Below are 18,827 nucleotides of genomic sequence, written 5' to 3'. Positions count from 1 at the left end.
TGTCAGTGTTTTCACTGGCAATATTCCAGCTAATCATCACCAATCCTTACCATGGCAGCTACAATGCAGTAGCTCTAATTCAAGAAGTAAAAGTGGTATTGGCTTTTAGGTGCTGAAAACTATGTTTACTATGTAATTCTTAGCAAACTACACAGTACTGAATTTATTGCACAACACTCCATACCACAATTATCCTGCATTAAAATCATATGCAAAAGTCTTGTACCATATGTTACTCGCAGCATTTGCAGCAGCAGAACACTTAATTACAAACAAGTTGCTTGTAAACCTTGAGCATGGTGAGTTGTACCTCTTCTGTTTTTATTGTTTAGTTTTTCACAGTTCTGAGTATCTCCGCAGGTGCAGCTGGAACGAGTGTTTGTTTTTCAAAGTTCTTCACTCTCCACCAGCTTTTGGCTGGGGGATGAGAACAGCACGGGGCTCTCGGGAGCTGGGAAGGCAGAGAAGGTGTCGAGGCCTTGGCTGCTGAGGTTGGAGTAGCGGCTGCCCCCGGGCCGCAGCTTCACAGCCTGTGGGATCTGCCGGTGCCACTGAGCTGCAGCAACACAAACACAACGGGCTCCTGAGACCCCTGCTCTGCTCACAGGGAAACAGTGCACATCAATCCACACACAAAGTGCATATGATGTGCCTCTAGGCAGATCTTTACTGTATGTGTTAGGTTGTATTGATTAGCAGTGCTGTATTAACGTTTTCATAGATGTAGAATATATAGGTATATATATATATAAATATATAAAAATATGAAATAAAGATATATTTAATAGATATATAATAGATACATTTAATAAATGTAGTTTTGTAGTTAAAAGGTAACTTTTGTAGTTAAAACGGGACCTATGTATGTGGGATACTTTTTTAAAGAAATGTATGAGGTACTCACAGCAGATAGCAGCCACAGGACACCTCAATCTTTCAGAGAAAGAGAATTTATTGCTCTTTTATCAGAAGAAGCTGACTTCTTCCTGCCTGGCTAAGGATCGAAGGCGCCTTAGGATTAGGAGGAAGAAGCTGACACTGCCCAGACAGAATCCTGGGTTTGAATGGAATTTATGCATCATGGATGAGGTGTGTGAATATGCAACAGGCTGTTGTTTTTAAGGGTTCATCCTCTGTTAAAGTGGCTCCTTTTTCAGGCCTGTCCTGCCCAGAAAAGGTACCCGGACTCTCCATAGCTCTTTGTTTCTATTGTCTCATATTGTCCTAATTCAAATTGTCCTAATTATTATTACTCTAATTGTATTATTATTTCCATTCTATACTATATTTCATCAATACTATATTACTATTAAACTTTTAAAATTTTACAAACAAATGATTGGCATTTTTCACAGCTGGGAAGTTTCTTCCCACATCCCTGAGGAGAGCACAGCGTTGGGATCTCTGGGTTAGGGTCTGTTCTTTCAAATGTTGTCATTGGCATTGTTTGTATGTTCAGCAATTCTGTTGAAGTGTACAGATAAAATTTCATCCCTGTTCAATTCCATGACAATGTTTGCATGGATTTCACAAAGTCCAGAACTTAATGATTGAATCTTTGGAGCCTTCTCCAAAGCCCTTGCAATCAGAACTAAAAACATATATAGCATGAACAGAGATGAACAAAGTGGCCAGGGCTCTGATTCTGTTCTGCTTCATCCTCTGGAAGGCTTTTCTTCAAAGAAGTGATTGCAGTTTTTATTGCCATGTAGTAGTTACAACTACTGACATGTTTTCTAGAATTTTTTAAATACTGAAAGAAATTCAGTATTCCAAAGACACATATTCAGTAATTTAAAAGTACAATTCTACATGCTCCCATATGAACAAATATTGCTAAATTTTTTTAAAATATTATATTACATAATACCTAGTAGTTGTTATCCCTAAAACACTTCAGACAAGGGAACATTATATTATCCTTGCCAAAATTTATCCATATGGGTCTGCACTCAAATTAGAGACATACCTGTCAGCAGTTAAAATGAAAGGGTATGAAAATGGAAGTCAAGTTCAGACTCCTATGCTCTGAAGTTTTTAGTGTGGGAGACAACAACCTACATGTTAAGCATTGATAGGAAATGTCTTTCCATGCTGAATTTTGAGCCTATCTGGAAATATTTTAAAAAGAGCCTCCTTCTTTCTTGCAGCGCCAAATTTGTTTCTACTTGAACTCATTATTTACTCATTATTATTTTTCTTTACATGCAGAATTGCAAATATCAAACCCCACCTTCCATCTCTCGACCCTAGCCATTCAAAATAGCACAAAGAAAAATGACTTCCATCACTCGCTTTGGGGTGTGAGTTGCTTATTGTAGAAAATGTGGCTGGAATTGGGAAGCATTTCTTGATTTCTGTATTTTTCCTGTTTGTGCCTTGAATCCTTCATTTGAAAAATTTATGTCTTTCAGCATTTAGATACCTAAGGAAATTTTAAATTTTGTTTCACCTTTCTTAAATCAGCCTCCCCCTAGCCCTGTCTTGAGCCTTCCATTACTATTGCCCATACCACCACAAGGTGGCAGGAGGCTGACAGAGATGCACCGGTGACTCACTTCGGTTAATAGGTGGGATTTAAAAACCAAAATGGAAATATGAGTTTGAAAACATGGGCTCTTTGGGTTTTTGGGGTTTTTTTAAGGGTCTGTTCTAATCTAACCAGTTCAACCAGTTTGTGGAATATATATATACATAGACATATATATAGACATATATATAGACATATATATATATAAATATATATAAAATCCAGTTTGTGGAACATGCTTTTGGTTTTATTATACTGCTTAGAGATAACAGATTAATGATGAGCTGTAGTTCTTGAGGTGAGCTGGGGCCTTCTGAGTCCTAGACAAATGTATTGGATGTGAAGTAGCCCCCCTCAGTTAGGCTTGTTGTGCACCCCCATGCTCTGTGGAAGAAGGGATTTGCTTTCTTGGGTGCAATTCATTGCTCTGCCCGGTCAGAGCTGTAGCACAGGCTTGTTAGAGGCAGTAGAGTTAAGGTTCAACTTGAAAATATATGCTCATGTGTCTAGGGATTCTGGGAGGTGGAAAATGGGGATAGAGAACATTGTGCAAATCCTCTGCTTTGGCTTTTTGTCCTTACCCTCCTTTACACCGTGCAGCAGGGCTGGTTTGGCCCTTGAGCTGTATCATTAGATCTCTTCTGGGGCCTTCTGAAGCTGTGGCCATGCTGTGACACTGATTCCTAGCCATGCCAAAGGCACACTAGGAGCCAGCTGGGCCCTGTGTTCCTCCCTTCTCTCCCAGCCCATACGTACCATAGATGTCCAGGCGAGCAGTGCAGGACACAATGCCAGCTTCGTTCTTTGCAGACAAGGTGTACCAGCCAGCGTCTGCTTTCTTGGCAGGCTGGATCAGGAGGCACACATACCCTGTTGTATCTTGATGCATGCTGGAAAACAAGTTTTTGGGAATTAGTATTTCTCAAGAGCGCATCAGCTTTCAGATTTTAAAATATGTATATTGACTATGAGACAGGTATATTGTCATCTCTACTCCCAAAGAGGCAGCAGTCTATAGTCAATAGATTTGCTTTCTGTATGGCCTCAAACAATGATCAGGAAATCTCAGATCTGTTCTGGCTCCTCTCAGTTGTGCACAGCCATGGTGTGACTGTGGGAGCTGAGTTGTTACTCTGTATATGTTAATATTATTAATTGAATGGTAATGAGCTAAACCTGTGCAAAGCTGCTGCACAATCATACTGTATTTTTCCTACGTCAGAAGCTGGAACAAGAACATAAAATACCAAGAGCACTTGTACAAAGTTGTGATATTTTTCACAACAGCAACCAGAGCCAGTCAGAAACTTTCTTGGGGCACCCTTTTCCATGAGAAAATGACCAAGTGGGAAAATCAGAAAGATTTGTTTGGCCAACATTCTGAAAGAAACCTGCTTCATTGTTCCCTCCACTTCCTTTGCTCTCCAGTGATCTAAGGCTTGGTGGCTGCAATTTCCAGGAAAAACTTTTCAGCAGGATATAACAGAACTGAGACTCCTCTGCTCTCTAAGCTGAGGCTGGTCCTTTTTATCAAGCCAAGTGTTTCTCTCATTATAAAGGAAGAGGAGTGAGATGAGCACTTCAAAACACTTGAAGTTCCAGGATGTTTTGAAATTTGAGATTTTGTTTCCATATGAACTGGAATGAAACCACAGGCTTGCAGGACAAGAGGACATTTTGTGCTGTAATAAAAAGAGAACATTTCACCCTTTGTTCCCTGCACTAGACACTTTACCTTATGCTGGGGAGCAGTAGTGTAGGAGCTGCTGTGTGTCCTTGTTGTGCTACAAAAGCCTCTCTTGGCTTCAGGCAGGAATCAGTGAGGTGGGACAGGGACAGGAGGGACGGTGCTGCCCTGGGTCTGTGCACAGCCACTGGAGCCTTTGGGGTTTCTGCTCCCAGCTGGCTGGAATAGCAGAGCTGTCACAACCTTTAGCCTTGCTCCTGGCACTGTGGGGTGGGGGAGGTTTCCCTTAGCCATTCCTCTGCTCAGCTGAAGCAAAATTTGTTTTCTAAGCTTTTGTGAAACAATTGGAAATGTGGCATTTTAGGAGAGTTGTTGATTTTCCAGTAACTACAATGTGTGTGTGTGTGTGTGTGTGTAGAACAACAATCCCTATGAAATGGGGACATCTATATGGTGTAATCCATGAAATTGCTAATGGCAGACTCAGTTCCCTCCTCCAGATTATAAAGATATTAATATTAAACAGGACTGGGCCCAAACCATATAGACTGTAGGCTGCAGAAGGTCAGGGTTAGGTGGGGTTTTTGGAGTGTCTCTGGGTGGGGACAGGGTGACCACTAAAAGAGTTTTCTAAGAATGCTTCCCTTGTGCTTGGTGTCCATCCCTAGCAGGTGTGCTGCAGAGCCAGCTTGCTGCACTCTGAGCCTGCAGGGGTGTGTGGGAAGGATGGGACTTCTTGAAGCTGATCTCAAAGATCCAGTGACTACATCAAGTTGTTCCTTGGAACCAAGAGAAATAAAATACTAAAAATCAGATAGATGCTGAAGTAGAAATCTTAAAAAAGAAAGCACTTCATTTATCATTAATTACAGCCAGGCACATTATTTCATCAGCTCTTCTTTTGCAAAAATTAAAAAATAGTGCTGCATTTGATGGCAAGAGCTGAACCTGAACTTTGTTGTATTTTATAAGCATGGATAAAAGGCTTTACCTTTGTTTTTGACCAACTTTGTTAAGTTTCTCTATTTGACATGAAAAATTCTCTATTATCTCATGCTCTGGGGCACTGAAACTGTTCTGAATTAGAATTCATACCTAGCTGGAACTAAACTGGGAAAACATAGCTTAGAAAGAATGAGGTGCTGCAATGCACTAAAATACCGTATCAGGGTGTGTTTGTTAAGGAGATCCATACACTCTGGCAGGCCTGCAGGCTCTGTCCTCACTCTCTGAGGCAGGGGTGCATCGTGCCTTTGTTCTGAACCAAGGAAACAGAACAGGGAAGCAAGGTTTATACAGCTTTCTGTGGGTGAAAGGAGTTGTTACCCAGCACCAGCCTCTGTCCTCAGCACAGACTTTTCATGGAAGCAGTTGGTCCAGGCACAGGAAATTCAGGCATGGGTGTCACAGTACCTCATCCTCTCTCTGTTTGATGGGATGGTCTCATTGTCCTTCTTCCAGTAGAATATGGGAGGTGGCATTCCCACAACTCTGCACTCTAATCTGACAGGGTAGCCTTCTGGAACACCACAGTTCTGAAGCTTCTCCAGAAACATGGGGGCTCTCTTGACTTCCTTTGCTGGAAAGAGAATTATTCAACAACAGATATTTTATTCTTTGTTTCTCTTTGAACAGTATGGGAGAACACAATTAAAAGTTATTCTTGCGATACCAAAAGAGGTTGTGAATTTTTAATGGGATGTTGGAAGGGAAGTGAAATGCCATGATATAACCTCTGTAAGGGAACATAAAGTAAATAATAGGCAGAACTGAAGTTCATAAAAGAATATATGCATGTCTAATGAGTCTAAACATACTACCATTGCAGAAAATGAATGCCAGATCTATACATTTCAATATCTCACATATTTTAAGGCTTTATTAAAGAGCAATATTCAGATTAATTTTTTCTATTTAAAAACATTTTAAATCAATAAAATTTGGGCTGAAATCTGGAATACCTCAACATATATATTATGAATTCAAACCCTAAGCATTTTCTGGGGGGAAAGTGAGGATGGGTGATAATGAGGCAGAACTCTTATAACACTCTCTTAGTAACAGGAGTGCACTCATCTGAGCACCAGGTACATTTCTGTGACTGTGTTCACAGGGGTTCTTGGATGAGGGAAGAGACAAGGATCTGACTCCATGTTTCAGAAGGCTGATTTATTATTTTATGGTATATATTACATTAAAACTATACTAAAAGAATAGAAGAAAAGGTTTCATCAGAAGGCTGGCTAAGAATAGAATAGCAAAGAATGATAACAAAGGTTTATGGCTTGGACTCTCTGTCTGAGCCAGCTGGGCTGTGATTGGCCATTCATTAGAAACAACCACGTGAGCCCAATCCCAGATGCACCTGTTGCATTCCACAGCAGCAGATAACCATTGTTTGCATTTTGTTCCTGAGGCCTCTCAGCTTCTCAGGAGGAAAAATCCTAAGGAAAGGAATTTTCATAAAAGTTGTCTATGACACATTTCTCTCATCAGCTGGGGAAGGAAATATATAGGTAAAAATTACATGTCTGTATCTACAGCCGTGGGATTTTCCTACTCTTAGTGCATTAACTATTTATTAACTATTAACTATAATTGTCTGTAGGGAACTATGTAGGGTAAGTTTGAAGAAATGCACAATCACTGAGGTGAGTTTTGCAGTGCTTCTTACCTACAACAGTGAGCTCCAGGCTGAATGAATTCTGTCCTGTTCTGTTGGTGGCAAGGCAGGTGTAGGTCCCAGCATCACTCTGGGAGAGGGGGTCGATGAGCAGGGAGTGCACCCCCGTCTCTCTGACCAGCATCTTGTGCCTGCTGTCCGGGAGCACGGCTTTGCCGTTCAGGAGCCACGTCAGCTCCGGCGTGGGCAGCCCACTCACCTGGGGGACAGGGAACAGCTCCAGACTGTGTCCAACTGGCACAGACAGCTTAGCAAACCCAGAGCCAGGCCTTTTTACAAATGCCAGCTGAATCATGTCAAAATCTAGACCAGAAAGATTTTTTTTAATTATTTCTGGTTTTGTTTCTCTGCTGAGTGCTTCCGAAAGGGAGAAACCCAGAAAACAAACCAGAAAAAAGATTTTAAAATACATTAAATAACTAAATTTTTCTTAGTCAAAAAGGAAGAAACTTAGTTAGAAATATGAAATTAGAAGATGAGATTCACAAAAGACTCTTTATATTCTGCTAAAATTATTTGTTTTTGTTTCTCTGCTGAGTGCTTCCGAAAGGGAGAAACCCAGAAAACAAACAAGTAAAGAGATTCAAAAATACATTAAATAACTTCATTTTTCTTAGTCAGAAAGGAAGAAACTTAGTTAGAAATATGAAATTAGAAGATGAGATTCACAAAAGACTCTTTATATTCTCCTAAAATTATTTCTCAGTTTTTGTTTCTCTGCTGAGTGCTTCCAAAAGGGAGAAACCCAGAAAACAAACAAGTAAAGAGATTCAAAAATACATTAAATAACTAAATTTTTCTTAGTCAAAAAGGAAGAAACTTAGAAATATGAAATTAGAAGATGAGATTCACAAAAGACTCTTTATATTCTGCTAAAATTATTTCTCAGTTTTTGTTTCTCTGCTGAGTGCTTCCGAAAGGGAGAAACCCAGAAAACAAACCAGAAAAAAATATTTTAAAATACATTAAATAACTAAATTTTTCTTAGTCAAAAAGGAAGAAACTTAGTTAGAAATATGAAATTAGAAGATGAGATTCACAAAAGACTCTTTAGATTCTGCTAAAATTATTTCTCAGTTTTTGTTTCTCTGCTGAGTGCTTCCGAAAGGGAGAAACCCAGAAAACAAACAAGTAAAGAGATTCAAAAATACATTAAATAACTACATTTTTCTTAGTCAGAAAGGAAGAAACTCAGTTTGAAATATGAAATGAGAATATGAGATTCACAAAAGATTCTTAATAATCTGATAGTTTTCCTTTTTTTGGTACTGAATAGAAATTGAATTCCTTAATGTAAAATACTACAGAGTTTAACAGAGATGAAAAAAGTTCTATATAAATTACTTTTTATTTTGTAAAATTTGATGAAGAATGATATAATACTTCATAGGTGTTGAACTTGTATGCTTTAGAGCACTACAAATTAAGTATTTTTTGAAGGATTAGACTGTATTGTAATATTAAAAACCTTTTCAATAGGGAGCAGTACTTACTCATGTCTAAAATACTGCTTTCCAAACAACATTTTTCAAAGCAGAGAGAGAGGGAATTTGTCTGAATGAGGACTATTTTCTCCCAGGTCTGTGCAATGCCAGACTTGCTTTAAGGCTTCACAAGCTCTGCAGCTCACAAGGACAGCAGAGCTAGGAATAACCAAATTCTTTGGCATGCTCCCTGTAAACTTTACATCATAAATTAAGTATAATGAGTCTTGCTCATCTTCAGGGCATTAACTTGTGCCTCAGAGCTTCTCCCCTCCTCAGGGTCAGTGTCAGCACTGCCACTTTGCTGCACTGCAGGGACATAGAGGGGTTCCAGAATAGGTTGGAGCAGATGATTCTCCTCAAGGTGTTCAATATTCACTCTGTGTACTCTAACCTCTGACAATTCTTTCATGCCAGGATTTCAATCAGTAAATTGGGATGTTTCTGCCTCTGTGCATGCTGGGGAAGCATAAAATGAACTAGGCTCAGTTCCCTCTTTTCAGGGAGTATTAATCTTCAGTAATTCAGTCCAATGCAATGGGCAACATTTGTTTGAACACAAAGCAATCCTCTTTCTTTGCTGCATCCTCTCTTTCTCATGGTTTTGTGCTATTCTGGATTATGTTCAAGAGTCTGGTAATGGAGCAGAACTTCTGGAGTTCATACTGGTAAAGGACACAGTGAACACATCTAGTAATTTGGACAACCTTGCAAGTGAGCCTTCTGTTTCTGGGCTGTGTTTTCTGTATTCTTCATCCCATAGAATATTTGTTCAAAATAAATCCCTGGAATCAGCTCAGAGACAATGGCATAAAGAAATAGTTTTGAAAATGAAGCATTAAAACTTTGAATGGGGAATGTTCATGCATGCATTAAAGAACATGAAAACACATAGCACTACATGTCAGAGGTAGGGAAAGTGAGAGTGAACAGAAGAACCAGATAATACCTTACAATCCAACCTGCAGAGTCTCCCTTCGTGTGCCACCATGTCCCCTGGAGCCTGCAGGAAGTATGGCCTGAAAAAGCGTTCTTGGACTGCCTCTTTGTCTCCCTCTGGCACCCGGGGGCGTGTTCTGCAAAGCAAAAATCACATGGGTGTGTTTGGAAGTCAATCTTTTGTCCTTAATGCTTAAAAAAAAGTAAGAAATTGAGGAAAAGGATGGAGAGATAGCTTGAGTTACATAAAAGGACAGAAAGAAATAGGCTGATTGTAATTTAATTCTTGCATATTTTCCATTTAGAAAGATTATCCAGTTAACTATATCATGTAGTAGCCTTAGATTCCCAAGCCAGCCTTTGCTTCTTTTTGATTTTTTTTTTGGCTGAATTTCATTTTGCTAATCCATCCCTTGCCTTTAGCTCCACTAAAACGAGTAAATGAAATCATACTTAAACTTCCCTGTATTTGAGGATGCCCTTCAAAAACATAGAAGTGACCTGTTGGGAGGGAACTGCTGCTGTTATTTCCACTTTATGACTGAGAACTGAAGTTCAATGAATGCAGTGGTTATTTTGGATGCCTTCAGTAAAAAGCATAAAGAAGTTCTGCAGGACTTTTTTCTTTCACCTGTGAGGCTGAGTTGTGGACATTCGTCCCCGAAAAGGGACACTCTGAACCATCAGGTGTCCTGAACAACTGATCCTCCCCTGCAATTCACAATGGAAACAGAATTAATAGTTGGTTAATGCCTTATTTCATTTTAAAGTATAAGTACAGAACCTTGCAGTGCATTAGAATTTACTTTTAAAAAGTAGCTGAGCTATAGTGAGAATACCACTTCCCCAAAGCAAATGCTGTTGGCCTGCAGTTGAGGCAGGGGTTTCCCAAACTCTTCCAGGCTGTGGCAATGCATTTGGCAGTGGTGCCTGTCCCTGCTTATTTATTCATGCCACAGGTACTGCCTGCTAGTACCTTTGTACTGGCCTGCTTTGAAATGCAGCCATAAGGAAACTGAACAGAAAAATAATTTCACAAAAGAGAAACATTTAAACTGGAAAAAGTTGCCTGATCAATGTACTTCTAAATGGGGTCAAGGAGAATGGTGTAAGGGAATGAGACTATTTGCAGATCCACATCTTAGCATCCTGGATAAAGCATATAATTGTGTTTAGTAGGAGTTCCAAATTTAATGTAACCGTTTGTTCCTGCTCTATTCTTTCTGCCTGAAACATCATGTCTGTCTTGTCAGCACATCTCAAAAGGTGCCTATCAGCAACAGAGAGTGGGAAGGGGACAGGGCAGGAATCACTAACATGGGGAAAAGTCCCGAGTGCTTTTGACTGTCTGTGTAACAGGGGAGTAGTTTCATCAGTCATCTTTACATGGTTTCCTCTCCTATGCTCTGAAGCACCTGATTTGTGATACAGTCACCACTTGATGTCAAAGCATGTGGCCTAATTTGTGTTCCTATTAATTTATATTAGAAAAAGAGGAAACAAGCATTTTTGTAAAAGAAAATAAAACACCTTACTTGTGGGTTCGCAGCCATAATCGTATAGTTGCCATCATCATCATTAGTAGCAGCTTCAATATGTAAAGAACACGTTCCATCTTCTTCTCTGTTCATTTTGAAATGTGTGTTTTTCTTTGAAATCTGCTTGCCATCCTTGAACCAGTAGACCTGTAGTGATCAGATACACCCCCGTGACTTAACAGTAACTAGAAAAATAACAGAAGTTGAGTGATAGCTAATACAATTTGAGAATGTTATAAACATTGCAGGTCAGTTGTAATGTGAACCAATGATTCCAGGTTGAGCTCAGGAAGCTGCATGTCACAGCTGGGCCTGTCAGGTTCTCTTTCCTTGGCTCTAGGCACGTTACTGCTTAGATCAGTTCTCATCTCTCTGGAAGTTCTGGGGGTTGAGCAGTTCTGTGTCTCCTGGAGGCAGGTGGCTGGACCCCAAGGCCTGATGCATGCTCAGGCGCAGATACTGTGATTTTAGGAAGGTGGGGAAATGATTCATTTGGGAGCTCTCTCCACAGAGCCATGTGCTTAGGAGGGATGAACAGAAACTGCTGGGGAGTTGGGTTTTGTTCCTTAGCAGTTCCAGTGAGAATGACTTACCTTAGGAACAGGAATTCCAACTATTTTGCAGGTGAATGTAATAGGGAATCCTTCCATTACCCGAAAATGCTTGAGTCTCTTATCAAAGATGGGAGCAATGTATTTGCCCGTGGGGATTTCCTCGTGCTGGATTTCATCGTCTGACTCATCCACCGGCGTCCGCTCCAGGCGGAACTCGATCTCGTTCATCAGCCTCTGCTCAAAGCTGGAGATGCGGTACTCCTGAGGGACAGGGGACAGCTCTGAGCCACACTGCCAGGGCCTGGCCCTGGACATCCAGCTGGAGACAGTTCAGAGCCTGACAGGAGGCTCAGAGTGCAAACTTTGAGATAAAAAATGCTGACTTAGAAATGCTGTGGAATAGCAGAGATATGTGGTGGTGTTCACAGGGCTCCCAGGAAGAGGGAAGAGACCAGGATCTGACTCCATGTTTCACAAGGCTGATTTATTATTTTATGATATATATATTATGTTAAAACTTCTATTCTTTTATACTAAAAGAATAGGAGAAATTATTTCATCAGAAGGCTTGAAAGAATAGAAAAGGAATGATAACAAAAGCTCGTGACTCTCAGAGAGTCCGAGCCAGCTGACTGTGATTGGCCATTAATTAGAAACAACCACATGAGCCCAATCCCAGATGCACCTGTTGCATTCCACAGCAGCAGATAACCATTGGTTACATTTTGTTCCTGAGGTCTCTCAGCTTCTCAGGAGGAAAAATCCTAAGGAAAGGACTTTTCATAAAATGTGTCTGTGACAGAGATATTGTTGAGAGACAAGTGGAGCTAGAAACAAGTTTCAAAGGATGGCCTTGCAAATAAGACTGGATACTTTGGAGAAATAGAACTGTGAAAGATGCATTGTAGTAGGACCAAAAGGGATAATTTTAGATTATTGGCTTTAAGGCATTTACAGCATGGTGTGGTAAAAGCTGACAGGCCAAGAAACACTTATAATGTAATTAGGAAATAGCTGGCTTCTGATTGTGATGGTGTGAATTAAAACATCTGTATTTCTCACCCTTCTCATGAGACTGAAAATAGAATAGAAGTTTATGAAACTCCTCTCAGTTGCCCCATCTCTAGGTCAAGAAAAAAGTATTGTACACTGGGGTATTTGCAGGCATTGGCACTTTTAGACTAATTCTACAAGAAAATAAAAAAGCCTAAGTAAAGCTAGGACATCATGAAACTGAATTTGGTTTGCAGGCACAGATACTGCAGCATGAGCCTGCACAGTGTAATGACACTGAGTTCTTTCACAGGCAGCAAAAGGAATGAAGCATGTAACTCCTCTAAGTCCCTGTCAAAAAAAAATTACACTCTTGCACACTGTTGATCAAAAGAAATCATTAAAACATATCAATTTTTTGAGGATTTTGCATTCAAATATTAGTCACCTGCTAATTATAGAAATGAATGCTATTTTAGTTCATAATTAAGGAAAACTATACCAACTAAAAAGAGAAAATTAGGAAGAAAGGGAAATATTTTCAGAGTAATTAACATCAGATTAAACTTGGACAGATTTCTAGCTGGTGTAACTGAGAATGCAAAATATATTACATTAAAATTCTTAGAAGATTAAACAAATTATGCAGTAAACCCAGCATATTCCTACATAAAGGAACATTTCCAGATAATTTGATGTGATTATGAACTTTCTCCTGATCCCCTGATTCAATTAGAAATGTCTTATCACTTTGCTGTTTTGCATGAGGAAATCTCCTGTCTAGACCAGGAGGCATTTGACCAAATTTCTCTTGCTGTGTCTTGTGAAGCCTCAGAGCAGGAGCCAGCTTCAGTCTGTGCCTCCAAACCAGTGTTTGTCCTGGGCAGGGTGGAGCCCTGCAGCTGCACCTGGCTGGACTTGTCAGGTAGCAAGCACCCTGTGCCCTCTGCCCTGCCACTCACAGCTGCTGGAGCTCCTTGCTCGAGTCATTACACACTCCCTTTTTGGGGGGAAATCTTCTATTACCTGTAGAAGACAAATCAGTTTGCTTAGACCTGGATTTGTGCAGGTTTTGAGCCCAGAGTTTTCCTGCTTCTATTGAAGATGTAGTAAATTTAATTTACTATTTAGTAAATTTCTATTTACTACTGAAAGTAGTAAATAAAGGTGTGGCCAATCCTTAGGTATATTCAATTTGCTGAAAGAACAAGGTTCAGAAAAATGCATCTTGTCTGAAATCCTATAGAAAGTTAATTAAAGAACCAGCAGTTATCCCAAAATACTGGCAATTAACTCCCTGATCATTTGGCCATTCCATCCTACTGCTGATTATGCTCTTGACCAACAGTTTCCAGAGAGCAGGGAGAAAAGATGGAGGCAGCAAAAAATTTTAGCTGACAAACTCTTCTGCTTTCTTCAGGAGACCAAGGAGACAGAAGTGGCCAAAAGTTGAGATATTACAGTGGAGTTTTGAGGAGTTTGTAAGACTTGGGGGTGAAAATGTGGCAGCCACAAGGTAGAAAAAGTTGGAAGTTGCTATGGTTGAATAAACACCCTGGTAATGTCTGGTTTTGGGACTGTAGTGGTAGATGTTGTGTGTTTCCATCTAGAATGTCTGTGCTGGGGAGGGTGCCTCAAGGTTAGCTATGGTGGGAAAAGGCAGCCAGTTTGGAGTAGGTAGGGAAGGAATTTGGTGAATGGAGCTGCTCCTCCCTGCCCTGGTCCCTTGTTCTGTGATGCTGCAGGGCTGCTCACTCCACACAGCTGCAGAGCAGTGAGGAGAGCCGCAAGGTTCCAGGAGCGCTGGCAGGGAGCTGAGGATGCTCCAGGATCCTTCCCTGGGGCATTGGAGTCCCTGGGGTAGCGGTGATAACTTGGCTTCAGTCTGCACAGGGACTCTGAGCCAGTCCCATGCAGCTCTAAATGCAGCTGTGTCATTGCCCAGGAGCTGCATGGGGTCAGAGCAAGCAATCAAGGAGTAGTTGAGTTCCTGTAGAAGGAGCAGGAGGAGTAAACTCCAGGCTGTCTGTCACATGGAGCTGAGATGTGGTGTGCTGTCCCTGGTGGGACAAGCGCTGACCCCACATAAATATTAAATGTAACACCCCACATAAATATTAAATGTAACACCTCCTTGCCTTGGGCACCTTGCCCCACCCTGCCAGGCCTCTCTGCTCCCTGGCTGTGCTGTGAGAGCCCCCTGAGCCCAGCTGTGCCCAGCAGAGCCCTGAGCTGGCTGCTCTGTGCCCCTGTGAGCCGTGCCAGGGGCTGGCAGCCAGGCACAGCCTGGTACCAGCCCCTCCTCAGCTGGGAGCACCAAACAGCCTGACAGAGTTTCATCTCCCCAGCTTTTCTGCTCTCATGCAGCAGCTCTCAGCAAATTGCTTTATAGATCAAATTCTCATCTCATTAAAGCCAGTGTAAACGAGTTTCTCTGATTCCTCACCAACCAAATGGATCATTTTCCCATGTAGTTGGCAAGAACTGGTTCTAGCGTTCCAAGGGAAAGTTAAGCCATTGGTGTTTTACCCTTGAGACTGAGAACAGCCCTGTGTCTTTTTAGGAAGGCAGAATCATGAAGGAATCTGCCTGTAAGAATCCCTCTGCTACAGCAGAGGGAAGGAATGGGGCTAGAAAGGCATTGCCATTGCACTTTGAAGGCATCATGTTAATGTGCAGAACAAAATGCTGCAGAACAGAGTTAAATTTTGAAATATTGCAAGCTGATGGCACAGTCCAGTATTGTTTATAGACAGCTGAGTTTAGTCAGCAGGTTTTCATATGGATTTTTTTTCTAGAATCATTGCTGTCCAAAAGAAGTCATGGTATGTTATGAGAAATTCATAGTTTATGGTTGCTGTAGCCATGATGGCCTACAGAGGAAACCAAATACATCTTTTTTTCCCTCTACTCAAAAAGTGCAGATCTGTCTTAAGTGATCTAACCAACTAACATAAATAAAACTTAGAGCAATCATTTTCAAGTTGTACATAACCAAATTAACCTCGTGTCTGCTTTAGATCCTAAAAAGCTTTCTGTGAATGCAGTGTATGATTTGTTTCCTGGCTGATGTGCTGAGGATATTAACTTCTTACAGACTACTTCATTAAGAAAAATGTGCAGTTCCCCCTTTTCAAATGTCTGCTTGCAAAAGAAAATACACCAGAGGAAGGAATGCATTTCATGGGACTCTTTGAAATTAATCATGGACAGGTTTTCTCCCACGTTTCTTTGCATGTGACCCTGGGTATACAGAAAGAGGCACAAAAGTAGCACTTTGTGAAAACAGAAGCATTTTGCTGCACCATCAGCACTGGGTTGTCATTGCTGGCAGCTGCTCCCTGCCCATGGCAGCCCTGGGTGTCCTTGTACAATTGCAGGGCTCTGCAGGGAGCTGTGCAGGCTGACTGCACCAGTTTGACTGCTCATCTGAAGGAGTTCTATTCAAAAATACATTTTTAATTAAAGACATTCAAGTCAGGGTTCCACAGCCCCTGTTTCCTGTGTGTTGCCCTCACACTTCAGTCTTTGCTTTTCTAAACCTGTTCTGTGTGCATATTTATGCTTGTATCAATTGACAACCAATCCAACATGACCAAGGTAACTTTGCTGTGAAAATTTGAACACCAACGTTCAGAGGCTGAAGGTGTTACACCAAACTTCTCATAAAGAACAGAAATCTCTGAAAGAAGTGAGAATGCACCTCTGTATGCAGAGTATAACCTTGGAGGTTTTTGCTTGTTTGGTAGGTTTTCTTTTAGGATTAATATGGCTTTCTGAAGAACTGTGTTTATCACAGAAGCCATAAGCCTATTTCTGAATGTGATTACAACAGTGGTGTAGGGCAAAGTGTTGTTGTTGTGGTTCAGACAAATATTTCATAAAGTGTCACACAAAGAAGAAGCCCATGTAGCCAAGGGTACAATGTTAAAACTAGGCTGCAGTTCAGCATACTGAGGAGATTGAGGGAAAGAGTACAAAGGTTCAGGCCCTGGTTTGGAGTCAAAAGTGTAGCATTGCAGCTCCTTTTTTGGCAGCTTTCCTAGAACATGAAACTTTTACAGGCAGTAATTCACACACTTGCTCAGTACAGTAGCCAGATATTTTAAATTATTATAGCTACCAGCTAAAAATTCAGGCTCCTCTTCAGTGGTGTAATGCTCAGTACAAAGTATAATGTATATAATGCATCTATAATTGTATATATTTCTATAGGCTGAGTGGATTGCAGCTTTGGAAACCTGGCTATTTCTCCTGCATCTACTGCACAGTGTTTAGTGTGCATGGTGTGCAAAAGGGGAGTAGGCAGTGGTGCTTGTATTAGTATTGTCACAGTATAGTTTGAAGGGTAAAAGACTTACAACTGGCCAAAACAAAGCCAGGAAATGTGCTGAATATGTATCTGAAGTGGTTTGGTAGTGTTCTGGTGGAATTCTGTGGCAGACAGAGAGGTGAAATGCAGCTTTCCTCCTGCTTGCCTTTGCCCTGCCTTGCCAATATTGCTGTAGCTGCTGCTGGGGTGCTGCACTTTGTCCTGCACAACAAACAAAATCTCCTCTCCCTGCCAGCCTTGCTGAAGGTACAGGTTCACACCATTTTGTCTCTGTGATGGATCTGTGTGGCCCCATCACCATCATTTCTGACAATCTGAGGGCACAGCACCCTTCAGGGCAGGGCTATCACCTGCATTTCACCTGTGGGAAATTGAGACCTAAAGAAGCTGAGGGACCTGTTAAGGTAACACAAAAATCTGTGACAGAGCAGAGCTGGATCATGCTCTCCTAAGTCTTGTCAAGTAATTTAACTCCTGGGCCTTTCTGCTCCCTGGGAACATTTTTGACCAAAAAGAAGAATTGCCCAGAGTGTAGTAATTCCCATTAGATTCTAAGCACCTTTGTATATGAATATGAGTTCTAAAATCCTGCATCTGTTGTAGTTAAAATTTATCTTTAGCAGGATCTTTAGCAGGATTTTAATTTATCTTCAGCAGGATTCACTGAATATACATACATTTAGTATGTATATTCACTAACAGTTAGTAGAAGCTTGTAGAGTCAATCTGATGTTAGGATAGTAACTCATGGAAATTACCACAAACAGGAAGGCTAGGGGAGCTCTACTCAAATGTTGATTATCATATCCTATGTAAAAACAATTCTGTTGCCAACTTAATGCCAACACTAGACAAATTTCCCAATTTAATCCCAGTTTTGTAACTTTTACTAGATTGCCTTTTTGGCAGAATTACTCTAAATCCATGTAACAGTTTATCTAAGAAAGTGGCATATATTGCATCTCAGCATCTGCTTCCAAGCTGTAGCACTCCTTCACTTCACAGTCTCATCCAGGCTACTCTGCCTGGAATCTCCTGATCACTTTGGGCTCTCTCCCCTCTCCCTGTTCCCTCTCAGCAGTGGGAGTCAAAAGCAGCAGATCCAATGTGCAGGCTTTGCTCCACTTGTCCTGTCCACGAAGAGGTGCCACTGGGGTGATCTGTTTCCTGCAGGTGAATTGTATGGGGCATGAACCTCATGCTTGCCCAAACACAAACCCATGGAGAGCCTAACAAGTCATTGTCGAGCTAGACAATATTCACAGTGCAGTTCAGAGTGATTGAGCAAGAAGGAAATGGAGGAGCAAGCCCATGGAGCTGCCGTGTCCAGTTCCACAGAACTGCAGCTGGAGGGAGTGTGTGCACCCATGAGGAGCTCAGCTTCCCTCCCCAGCCTGGGCAGCTCTGCCAGCCAGGATCCCTGCCATGAAAACCTGTCTGTACTTTGGTATTGCTTACATCTAGGTCTTGAGAAGGCAGCCACAAGTGGTTGTTCCATGTTCATTGCCACAGTTACAGGGAGTTTATACATATTCATATAATTTTCTCTTGGTCAGATTCTCAAATCTTTTCATTTCTAGTACAGAGAGAGAAGCTTCCTTGGGAAATCTTTGTGGTCAAATTCCCATCCTTAGTCTAAAATTGCCTACATTGGCTGCCCTTTGAGATATTATGTGAAGCTTGATTTTGAGGCAGATTTTTGGAGTGATTGAATGAAGTGTCATTTCGGTGCCCTGGGAGCAGAGTTCTGGGTGATTTGTGGGCCTTTCTGAACTGAGGGAACTGCCAGGAGCTGGTTCTGTCTGATCAGTGTTGGGGTGTTACTTTGGCTTTGGCTTTTAGTGATCAAAAAGCTTTTGGACAAACCCTGCATCTCTTCTGCTCTGAAATTTCTTACCAAGTATTCTCTAGCAGAGGTAAAGGATATTCATGTGAGGCTGTGCATAATTTTCTAAACAGCTGTAGGTTTTTTCTATGTCTTAACAATAAGGCTGCAATCTGAGTCTTATGTACAACACAACCAATCAGTATTGCAACCTGATGTTCTTCATAGTAAATGACACAGGTGTGAGCATGGTTTGTAGCT

The 18,827-nt window shown here is 41.2% G+C and overlaps 1 protein-coding gene across 1 annotated transcript in view; it reads right to left on the bottom strand.

Moving 5' to 3' along the window:
• Positions 1-386: 386 nt before the first annotated feature.
• Positions 387-18,827, bottom strand: part of MYPN (myopalladin) — a 47,302-nt gene continuing 28,861 nt past the window's right edge. The window contains exons 12-19 of the mRNA XM_066554766.1: positions 11,455-11,676; positions 10,859-11,008; positions 9,955-10,034; positions 9,334-9,460; positions 6,892-7,099; positions 5,631-5,796; positions 3,287-3,420; positions 387-556 (exon numbers count right to left, since the gene is read on the bottom strand). Coding sequence (XP_066410863.1) covers positions 387-556; positions 3,287-3,420; positions 5,631-5,796; positions 6,892-7,099; positions 9,334-9,460; positions 9,955-10,034; positions 10,859-11,008; positions 11,455-11,676 — 1,257 coding nt within the window. The remainder of the gene's footprint in view (positions 557-3,286; positions 3,421-5,630; positions 5,797-6,891; positions 7,100-9,333; positions 9,461-9,954; positions 10,035-10,858; positions 11,009-11,454; positions 11,677-18,827) is intronic.

The sequence above is a fragment of the Molothrus aeneus genome, chromosome 8, assembly GCF_037042795.1.
Source record: "Molothrus aeneus isolate 106 chromosome 8, BPBGC_Maene_1.0, whole genome shotgun sequence".
Classification (NCBI taxonomy): Eukaryota; Metazoa; Chordata; class Aves; order Passeriformes; family Icteridae; genus Molothrus; species Molothrus aeneus.
Note: the sequence above shows the minus strand (reverse complement) of the source record. Positions and strands in the feature narration are given on the sequence as shown.